Source organism: Cyprinus carpio, chromosome B2 (genome assembly GCF_018340385.1).
Source record: "Cyprinus carpio isolate SPL01 chromosome B2, ASM1834038v1, whole genome shotgun sequence".
NCBI lineage: Eukaryota > Metazoa > Chordata > Actinopteri > Cypriniformes > Cyprinidae > Cyprinus > Cyprinus carpio.
In genome coordinates, this window is record NC_056598.1 from 6,529,266 (window position 1) to 6,540,920 (window position 11,655).

Genomic DNA, 11,655 nt, shown 5'->3' on the forward strand with positions numbered 1-11,655 from the left:
TGACAAACTGACACCAACATTAATATTTACAGCTGGGCAGATGAAACTCAAGCTACCCAATCAGAGTAAATTTCTTATTTCAGAAGGAGGGGTTACATCGAAACAGGAACTAAATAGGACATTTGAGACAGGTGCTGTAATAATGTAAATACAGTATGTGAAAAATAAGGCTTTTTTTTTTTAAGGAAAACCTAGTCCACATCAAAAACCAAATCAAGATTTTGTAAAAGGGCATAATAGGACTCTTTTAAAGTGTTCATTTGTGAATATTATCATAATGAACAAAATGTGTAAGAATCATGAACTTCTGTTGGTCACAGAGCATACTTTCTGCAATTTTCAAAAGTTAATGGAAAATTCCTGTTTGGTTTTTGTGGAGAGAACCAGGATGATGCTAATTTCAATGTTGGCCTACAAAAATATGTGATCAGTGTTGTGCTCTATTGAACCAGACTGTGTAAAATCTGGCTACACAATCAAACTCCATCATAAATATAGATTTTTGAATCCCATCACTTTTTCCTCAGAGATGTGGTTTTATTTTTCAATTTTCCAAAGTTCTTTCAACATTTTTGCTCTCTTTACTGCCTTTGAGAGTCACACAACATTGGCCGTTGTTACAATTAGCTGTAGGCCAAAATAAAAGACATTTATGTACAGTTTATTATACAGACATTTATCATTAAACAGTTATTTACAATGTTTAGGCATTCTAAACATGTAGATTAAATTAAGCGTGGCATGAAATCCTTCAAGCAGAACCGAATGTTTGACAATCATGATAGAACGATTAGTATTTAAATACCAGCCCACAGAATCTAATGTTAATAAATAGCTACAGTAGGAAGTGTCACATGATCAATTTCTATGGACAATATACAATAAAATAACTAGCATAACAGTACAAATCTACAACCAGGCCGGTGTGCCTTCAGAACGTTCATTAAAAACGAAGGAGCGGGACCTTCTCCTGGTCATAGTGGGTGGGCCTGCCCTCTTGGTCAGGGTCAAGTAGATGTCGGAGGTGAGGAATCGTGGGTAGCAGTCTCTTTTCATTAAGCCGTAGATTTTATTTTGTGCTACATCAAAGCAGGACCTAGTGGGCTTCAGGATGTTCTTCTCAATGCTGGCCTTGGTTGAGTGGTCGATGTTGATCTGAGGGGCGAAAAGAGCAAAACGTAAAGCGTGAGGACGTCAAAAAATTCAGTTTTCAGGAACTGTGCACTATAACGAAAGACAAGATACTTGAAATTATGCAAGATGAAAAATGATGTTGTAAGTTAATTTTTGAGGGCCAACTATGATTTCGCCATAATCTGTATTTTCTTCTGCTTTAGAAAATCTTATGAGCAGGTGATTCTCAGTACCTTTTCTTTCAGTCTGTTTTTAGAATTAAAAAATAAATAAAAATACACCCACTGTAAAAGTGTGAGACCAGACTGAGAAGCCTGGAAACAAAGTATTTTGTAAACTTTTTTTGAAAATAAAAGTTGTAATGTAAAATGGTACTGACAATTCAGCATTTAAGCAAATTTGTGATATTTGAATTCATTTAAGCTCAGATGCAGCCAAAATGTTTTCTATTAAAGCACATGATGCTCTGTGCACAAAAAAGAAAAGGAAATCTTTTTCAGTTTTAGTTTCAACTGAGATGTGGTGTAACCACAAGTTAACCATCAAGTTAAAAGTAATAACATTATTTTAATAATTATTTTCTATCCTAATAATAATAACAAGAACAATAATAATAATGTAATATATTTATAAAGTAAAAATATTTTTCACAGATATGACTAATTAATTATTACATAATAATCTGAAATTAATTGATTTTTTTTTTCTTTGTCATAATATCAGAACAGTTATACAGTATGACCCTTACATTTCTGACTTCATAACCCCCAAGTCTTTGTATGCATGAATTGCATTTTAATATTTGTGAATAAATTAATAAATCACACAAACAAATGAGTACTGGCAAAACCTAATACAGAAACATTCTCAAATGCATGTACATTTTTAATTTGCACTTTTCACTGTTAATATAATTTATAGCAAATATTGTATTAGGAAAATTAGGATAAAATGAAAGCATTTTGATTTGTAGTGTTATTTGTTTGTCTGTTATTTGTTATTTACACACATCTTTTCTGACCACAGCACTTGCTCTGACTCATTCTCCCTCTGTCCAGGCCACAGTTGCTACTTCTTCTCTGAAAGTATTACATCAGACTAACACATGTCTGTTGAACAACAATTTTACAGTTGCAATGCATGCACTGCTCCTTATTTATGAATAAATACATGTGATACAATTTTAAGGTTTTCCTTTACCAGCAACTATAAGATAAAGTTAACATTCAGCATCGCTGCCTTTCATTCTTATTTGCTTTACTCATTCTTACTTTGGTCAGACTAGAGCGAGTGGTACCACTGCCTCATTTTCACTTCTCAGTTTTTCAGAGTCTATTTTCTCAGCTGTGTGGGCGGCTGAGGGGGAGTTTGCAGCCAAAAGCAGGAAAACCACACGGTCACATCTGCCCCCAGTCATGTGGCCGGGGGCCCACAATGGCCTCTGCGCAAACACTATGTCAGGTCTCTGATGGTGATGCAGCTCTGCACTGCACCACAGATATCATTTAACAGAGCCGCGTTTTTTTTTAATGTGACTCCCGCTGAGGTTACACAAAGTGCTGCTTTGCTCACAGCAACATAGCATCGTTCGTCAGCAGAAATAAGGTGCTTTCCAAAACATCATGCATTTATTTGTTGTGGGGTCCGATAAACAGGTTGAACTAGTGGCGAAAATGAGTTCAAAAATAAAAATTCTGGATACTTGGAACCAGTGTTGGGAAAAGTAAATTTTATAAGTAATCCATTACAATAAATATTTTCTTGTAAATTTAATAATATGTTGTTTAAGTAATACATTACTTTACTAGTTACTTCAATGCGTTACTTTGTTACATTTTATGAAAAGTAATGCATTGTGTTACTGTTGCATTACTTTTTGTCACCTGGGCTGGGCTTGCTTATTTATAAAAAAACAAAAAAAAAACAAAAACAGAAGTTATATTTTTGGCAACTGTAAAAGCCCTTTCACAACAAAAGTCAGATTAATAAGCCTCAGGCTGAAGCAAGTGCTTCTGCACCACACTTCCAGTTTCTCTCAACATGGGACAGAAGAGGTTTTGATTAAATGGGAAATCAAAATGAAAAAGTAAAAGTTATTTTGTTGTAATTTTAAAAGTCATGTTACTTTACTAGCTACTTGAAAAAAGTAATCTGATTACGTAACTTGCTTTACTTGTAATGTGTTACCCCAACACTCATTTTGCAACATAATAACTCTTGTAAATTAAAAAGTAATATATTACTTTACTAGTTACTTGAAAAAGCAATCTAATTATGTAAGTCTCATTACTTGTAATGCATTACCCCCAACACTGCTCGCAACAAAATTGCTCTTTTCTGCTTCTAGCTTTAAAACTGAATAGTCTAAATGAGTCATTTCTTTGTTCAACTGAATTGGGCAGATTTCAATTACAGAATTTAAATCTGAATCTGTTCAAATTCATCCTATAGTTATTATATTTGCAACATACTGGCTACAGAGCATAAACAAAGGCAAAAATGCTATAATGTTGAAATAACGTCACGTCATTTGAATAACGTCACGTAATTTGAAATATCGTCATTTGGAATAATGTAATTTGGAATAACGTCATTTGGAATAATATCATTTCATGTGCCGTTTTTTTTTTGTTTTTGTTTTTTTAAGTGGTTCAGATCACCAAAAATATTCAGTCACATACTGAAGACTGAACATTCAGATGACTTGGAACATAGTGCACTTAGAACAAGTTGGACCAAGCATGGACCAAGCTGCTCAATGCCACTCAGCAGGTGTTGCATGCATCAGTCCAAATGACGTTAAATAAAAAGTGCCCATCCATAAAAAAAAGTGTCTCACACGGCTCCAGGGCGTGAACAAAGGCCTCCTGTGGTGAATCGATGCATTTTTGTGAGAAAAATATTTATATTTAAAACTCCAGGGCATGAACAAAGGCCTCCTGTGGTGGGCGCGCGTTATTCGCCAGCGTTTTTCAACGCGTTTTTTTGTGTTCACACCCAAAGCGATTTTCGCTGACATGATTCCGACGTGAACATGCAAAATTCTCTCCACTGACATTAGATGGCGCGTCCTTTAAAACAGAAATACTAGTAATACTAGTTCTCTTTTATCGTTTTTGGAATCGCTGTCGCGTTTGTCATAAACGTTCGTCTTGTGTTTCCGACACCAACGAGACCAGCATTTCTAGTGTGCATGTTGCCTTGTCTTCTTGTTTTCCCGGCAGTGGTAGACGCTACTTGGCGTAATATTCTTCGCCGTTACTTAGCTCCTGCTCAGCAGACAGTCTTTTGTTGTTTGATCGCCCCCTTGTTTTACTGTAAGTTGGACCAGCATCTATCCAGACAAGTGTGCAAAATGCCATTCAGCTTGGTCCGTCCACCCGCTGTTTTTGACGCGCAGTGCGTCAAACCAAAAAAATAACCCGAGCCCATTACCAAAAAAAATGACGCTGTCTGCGCGGCACGGCTCAGTGCATGACACAAAGGCGCCCCTGTGGTAGTCACGATGCGTTAAACGTCGGCGAGAAATTTTTTAATTTACAAACGTGTGAACATGGACGTAATAATCACTTTAATCTAGCTTGCGCTCACTGTTGTACATGGAAGCAGTTCCAGGCGGATGACGTATGAGTTCGGCTTTGCACATGCACCGCTCAGAAGTGAAAACAAAACAATGGTCACTAATTATAAGTACAAAAGAAAGGTTTTGTAAAGAAGAATGTCGAAGGTTTTCAATATAAGCCAAGAGGAGACTGGTTTTCAATGTTCAAAAACATTCTTTTTCATACGTCATCAGCCCAGAGCTGCTTCCGTTTACAACAGTGAGCGCAAGTTAGAATAAAAAGTGATTATTATGTTTTGGATATGGATTTTTTTTTTTTTTTACAAAAACACATTGATTCGCCACAGTAGGCCTTTGTTCACCCCCTGGAGCTGTGTGATGCACTTTTTTAACTTCTTTTGGACTGATGCATGCAACACCCACTGAGTGGCTTTAAACTGCTTGAAAGATCAAAGACAATTTTTCATATAGCTCCGACTGGATTCGTCTGAAAGAAGAAAGTCATACACGCCTAGGATGCCATGGGGGTGAGTAAAACACAGCCTAATTTTCATTTTTGGGTGAACTAACCCTTTAATGCAAAGGTATTTTCAAAAATCTGTCTGCTGGGTGAAGTGCACAATAGAACAGGTGCTTCTATTTTTGCACATATACATTTGTGCAAAACTACAGTACAAATGGTATCTACCCTGTTCTTACTGTTCAAAATCCAAATGTGTACGTACCTCTTTGGGTGCCTCCTTATCAATGAAAATGGCGTGTATCTGTTTGGCTTTAGACTGTAGTTTGGTTGCAGATCCAGTGGTCTTGAAGTCTTCACAAGCTAACCAAAACTCAATGTTCTCCTCGCTGAACTCAGAGCGCAGAAACCGCGTGAAGACTTCTACCCCATCTGAAACAAGATGCAATGTCACATTAATTGCTAAATTAAAACCATGATGAATTTACCCACCAAGACAACAAACAGGAAGTGAGGCATTATTCCTGCAACGCTTTTGTATACTGACACAGACAGTGTCAATCACTAAATACAAATCATCACATTACCATGATAATACAGTGCAAACTTGGTTGCAGTATGACCAACTGGTCCAAAATAATAAAACTCTGAATAATGGTAAATTGGTGACACTTTACAATAAGGTCCCATAAATTAATATTAAATAACATTTGTTAGTTTTTTATTAATATTTTTGGAGCTATAATTATTACTATTATAATGTTTACAACTATGTTTATAGCTGTGCATCCACAGAGACTGACAAAACACATTCTAGGTGGCACAAATCAAACTGTGTGTGTGTTGAATTAAGGTATTCATTGGTTAGAATCACAACCAGAAAGTTCAGAACCCTATAGTCAAAAGCCGTTTTTGTCATTCTGTGGTTCTGTTGGATGAAACTGAGAAACATTCAGTATGCTATAGTATACTGCTAAGATAAACAGATCCTACCTGTGTGACTCATCAGCTCCTCAAATGAATCACCCCATCTCAGAGCCACATCTGGCGCGATGCTGTTCAAATCACATAAATCAGTGAAGCCTTTAAGTGTTAGAAAGGTGCTGCATCATGAATAGTGTAATTTTTGTCTGAATTGTCCTATGGGTGTTAAACAGTGACACTTTGACAATACTCCACAATTTCTTAAATAAATGAATAAGTGTTTATACATGATGAAGACTTACTGGTTAGTTTTAGCTGGTGGTTTCTTCTCAGGACTGACATTTTCATGCGATCCAGACTTTGCCAGAAGAAGACTGAGTCTACCTTTTTTATCCTTACTCCTGCAAAGAGAGAAAGCAAAGTCAATCAATCAATCAATCAATCAATCAATCAATCAATCAATCAATCAATCAATCAATCAATCAGTCAGTCAGTCAGTCAGTCAGTCAGTCTCTGTCTGTCTTTGTCTCTTTATCTGTCTGTCTATCTATCTATCTATCTATCTATCTATCTATCTATCTATCTATCTATCTATCTATCTATCTATCTATCTATCTATCTATCTATCTATCTATCTATCTATCTTTGTCTATCCGTCTGTTTATCTGTCTGTCTGTCCATCTATCTGTCTGTCTGTTTGTCTGTCTATCCGGCTGTTTATCTGTCTGTCTGTCCATCTATCTGTCTGTCTGTTTGTCTGTCTATCCGGCTGTTTATGTGTCTGTCTGTCCATCTATCTGTCTGTCTCTTTATCTGTCTGTCTTTCTGTCTGTTTATCTGTTTGTCCGTCTATCTATCTGTCTGTCTGTCTGTCTGTCTGTCTGTTTATCTGTCTGTCTGTCCATCTATCTGTCTGTCTGTTTGTCTGTCTATCCGGCTGTTTATGTGTCTGTCTGTCCATCTATCTGTCTGTCTCTTTATCTGTCTGTCTTTCTGTCTGTTTATCTGTTTGTCCGTCTATCTATCTGTCTGTCTGTCTGTCTGTCTGTCTGTTTATCTGTCTGTCTGTCCATCTGTCTGTCTGTTTATCTGTCTGTCTTTCTGTCTGTTTATCTGTTTGTCCGTCTATCCATCTGTCTGTCTGTTTATCTGTCTGTCTTTCTGTCTGTTTATCTGTTTGTCCGTCTATCTATCTGTCTGTCTGTTTGTCTGTCTATCCGGCTGTTTATGTGTCTGTCTGTCCATCTATTTGTCTGTCTCTTTATCTGTCTGTCTGTCTGTCTATTTATCTGTCTGTTTGTCTATCTGTCTGTCTGTCTGTCTGTCTGTCTGTCTTTCTGTCTATTTATCTGTCTGTTCGTCTATCTATCTGTCCATCTATCTGTCTGTCTATTTGTCTGTCTATCCGGATGTTTATGTGTCTGTCTGTCCATCTATCTGTCTGTCCGTCTGTCTGTCTGTCTGTCTGTCTGTCTGTCTATCTATCTATCTATCTATCTATCTATCTATCTATCTATCTATCTATCTATGTGTCCGTCTGTCTGACTGTCTGTCTGTTTGTCTATCCATCTGTTTATTTGTCTGTCTGTCATTTATCTGTCCATCCATCTGTCTGTCTGTCTCTCCGTCTGTTTATCTGTCTGTCTGTCCATCTATCTAACTCTCCGTTTGTCTCTCTGTCCATCTGTCTGTCTGTCTGTCTGTCTGTCTGTCTGTCTGTCTGTCTATCTATCTATCTATCTATCTATCTATCTATCTATCCGTCCCTCCCTCCCTCCGTCCGTTCATCTGTCTTATATCTTTCTGTCTATTCATCTGTCTGTCTGTCTGTCTGTCTGTCTGTCCATCTATCTATCTGTCTGTCTATGGTGTGGTACAATCAGACATCACATGTGTTACTTCCACCAGGCACCAAACCAAATGTTCGTGACAGCTATAAGGGGAAGTGTTAACACAGTGCTAGTTATAGATTCTGAAGCACAAAAGTCAGTCTGATCATTAGCTATAAAAAACAACATGGTAAATAAGAGTTCTGGTAAAACACAGTGTTTATGTACTTAATTCTAAATGTTTTAAATGCATTCCTAGTTATAGCAATAGTTGTACTTTTGGTTCTCACTATAAAATGTTCTCATCCCAGCAAAGAAATGATGTAGACATATCTCTGGTTCAGCAGTGAGATAGATACTACCACAATTATTCTTAATATAAGATATATTCATAAAACAAGGTTCACACGTCTAACATGAAGCAGGTGTATTTTACACTGATCTACATTCTCTGGTGCAGGATGATTTGTTCTATTGGCTTTTTTCATTTAAGCGAACGAAAGGTTGCTTTAATACATCCCAAAGGTGCAACATTACAAAATGAAAGACTAACAGATTCGTGTTTGGTCACAACGGTGAGCTCCAGAAATAAAGGAAGTAACATACAATGAAGAGAAAACTACCCAGACTTAATTTCAATACACTTGTTAAAAGAATGTTCAAAAGCCCCAGACGGTGAATATGCAAAACAACATCTCTCCCCCCAATGCTTTCGGTGATAATATGAGAAAAGTGTGGGGGAAAAAACTGTACCTCAAGTTGGTCTCTCTCATTCTGCAGGCGAGCAGCTCGTCCTCACTGAGCATTTTGAGATATGCTTCCTTCTTGCGTGTAGAGAAGTTTAACTGAGGAAACAGAAACACAAAAATCTTCATGCTCTTCCCTCTTGTTGACACTCACAATCAACACAGCAGGTCCTCGGTCTAGTGTAAACTATCAAACACTGAAGCTCATATTTGTGTTCTAGGCATGTTAGGAGGTCATTTCCCATACCTGTTAAGATGACTTCCTGTCAGGGAAACTACCCGCCATTTACTGTAATATCTTTCTGTCTGGGTTTTCTTGCTGTAGGACATCCATCTGCTAGCAAAGTTCTAAGCAAATTTATTTTCAGGCAATATGCTTTAGTCAAGTTTTACTTAATGTCCTACTTCCTTCTAAATTACAACAGGATGGTGGGCTGTCAGCGTGTGGTCAGAGGTTTCTGAAGTATGCAGAGGGAGGACTGAAGACCCCGTAAAGACCGTGTTAGTATTTCCAACAAATCAGCAGACTTCATCATCTTAACAGTTATGATTTATGGCTTATGTAAAGGCAAATATTAACAATAGATGTCTGAAAACAATCTAAATAATTTTCCTTTCTTAGAAAACCATTGCATTCATGCATTCATCAAAGCATCTTCAACAAATGTTTTATTTAAGCACTAAAATGCCAGGTGGTATAATCATAATAATTTTTTAATATATTTTGTTTTTATTTATTTACTTTTTTGCTTAAACATATCAAATATATTTAGAAAGTTTTGGCATAGTGGCATATACAGTACTTAGAAAATCATGCTACAAATATCATGTTTTTTATTATTTAGAAATATCAATCAATCAAAATGGTGTCAAAAATTGCATACAAAATAAAAGTTTTCTTTATATATGTGTGCGTTTTGTGTATATTTATTATGAATATATATAAATACATACACATACAGTTTATTTTTTGTTTTTATTTTATTTTATTTTATTTACTTTATTTATATTCATATCATTTATATTATATATTTTTATATTTTTTGTATATATTTAAAATTTTTTAAGTCTATATTTTTTTCTTTGGATGCAGTTAATCACGATTAATCATTTAACAGCAATAAATAAAAATAATAAATAAATAAATAAATAAATAAATAAATAAATAAATAAATAAATAAATAAATATTATGTTATGTTATGTTATGTTATGTTATGTTATGTTATGTTATGTTATGTTATATTATTAAAACAAACTACTTCATAAAGGTTCTTCCCCAAGGATTTCAGACTTACAGTTACACCAACTATAGATTTTTACTTTTTTTACTTTTCATTTTTGATTAAACACCACAAAAAGCAAAAACAAACAACAACAAAATCATCAGAACAAGTTTGTAAGTCGGTTGCAATTGTAATAATTATTTCAATAAATTAACAAGTCATAATGTGAATAATCAATACATTTTTAATAAATGATCAAGAAATGTGTGAAACTGTCATTGACCCTCAGTCTCAGAAAAACCCAGCTGGGTGCTCTGATTTTTGTGTGGTCTTGTGAAGACTTCAACATAAGCTGAAACTAATCCTAGCATTAGTTAAAAGACCAAAGAAACTGTCGAGAAAGACAGACTCTGTATACCTACTGTGGCTGTTGCCTCTGCAGAGCCATTATAATGATGGACAAATCCGTTTCGGCACAATAAATGACAGGAGGGAATAGAAATGTCCTCAGACAGAGACAAGGGTGACATCTTCATTTAATCAACAGCCGTAGAGGCACACAGACCAAACCACACAATCCACAGAGTGTCCTTTTGAGGGCAGGATCTCAAGTGCATCACTTAAAGGCTTTGGGCAGCGCTAAGTAAAACTTTTCAATTTGCATACACAGACATCAACCATTCACATATTTGCAGAATTAAACACTCCTTGCTTGCTGACAAATATAACGGTTTCTGCCAATTATACACACACACACACACACACACACACACACACACACACACACACACACACACACACACTCAAATAGAATTGGTTTAAAATATAGGCATATATATTGAAAAATGTACTTCAAAGATAATTTTTTTTTTATCTTCAAATAGTCATTTTGGGTTAATGAAAAAAGCATTTTTTTTTAAATATATTTGTGACTATAAAATATAAAAAAATATTTAAAATATATTTAGACTAATAATATATTAAAAATGGGCAATAAGGAAAACATAAAAAAGTATTTAGAATATTTAAATATATTTTAAAAATCTATATTACCAATATTCGGATCACACACACACACACATATATATATATATATATTAGTGCTGTCAAATGATTAATCTCATCAAAAATAAAAGTTTTTGTTTACATAATATATGTGTGTGTATACTGTGTATATTTATTATGTATATATAAATACAAACACATGCATGTATATATTTAGGAAAAAATAAGTTATGGTTATATATTAAATTTATTTATATATAATATAAAATATAAGAATATGAATATATAAATGTATAAACGTAAATATTTTCAAAATATATACTGTATGTATGTGTATTTATATATACACATAGTAAATATACACAGTACATATATAGTTCGGATGCGATTAATTGTGATTAATCATTTGACAGCACTAATTATATATATGCATGATCTAATTTCGATTTCTCAACATGAATATAACAATTATACATTATGTAAATTTTCCTCTGTCATGTCAAATATTAAACAATATGCTGCTTAGACACTGAAAGCATCCATTCCCATAAAACAGCTTTTCGTGAGGAACTGAGAAACGAATAGATTTAAGCTGTGAATGACAAGTGACGCCTTAAAATGTGAAAAAGATCGCAAAGTTTATGCACATAGTTCAGAGAAAATCTTTTCTGCTTGTATGAAAAAGGCAAACACTTTTGGGGGCTTGATAGGTAAGGTTATGAGCAATTTTAAACTGTCAACGAGTATTATCATAAGTATTATGTTTTTATT

General features: G+C 34.9%; 1 protein-coding gene across 2 annotated transcripts; it reads right to left on the reverse strand.

Moving 5' to 3' along the window:
• Nucleotides 1–516: 516 nt before the first annotated feature.
• On the reverse strand, nucleotides 517–10,431 carry rgs18 (regulator of G protein signaling 18). Of its 2 annotated transcripts, none has more exons than XM_042717886.1 (6): nucleotides 10,302–10,431; nucleotides 8,663–8,754; nucleotides 6,383–6,481; nucleotides 6,150–6,211; nucleotides 5,422–5,588; nucleotides 517–1,155 (listed from the first exon to the last, which is right to left on the reverse strand). In XM_042717886.1, exons 1-6 carry the CDS (start codon nucleotides 10,413–10,415, stop codon nucleotides 910–912), a joined length of 780 nt encoding a protein of 259 aa, XP_042573820.1. In that variant the 5' UTR covers nucleotides 10,416–10,431; the 3' UTR covers nucleotides 517–909. The 2 variants fall into 2 exon arrangements, with proteins under 2 accessions (XP_042573820.1, XP_042573822.1); XM_042717888.1 differs by lacking the exon at nucleotides 10,302–10,431 and adding an exon at nucleotides 8,903–9,139.
• Between the last annotated feature and the right edge of the window lie 1,224 nt (nucleotides 10,432–11,655).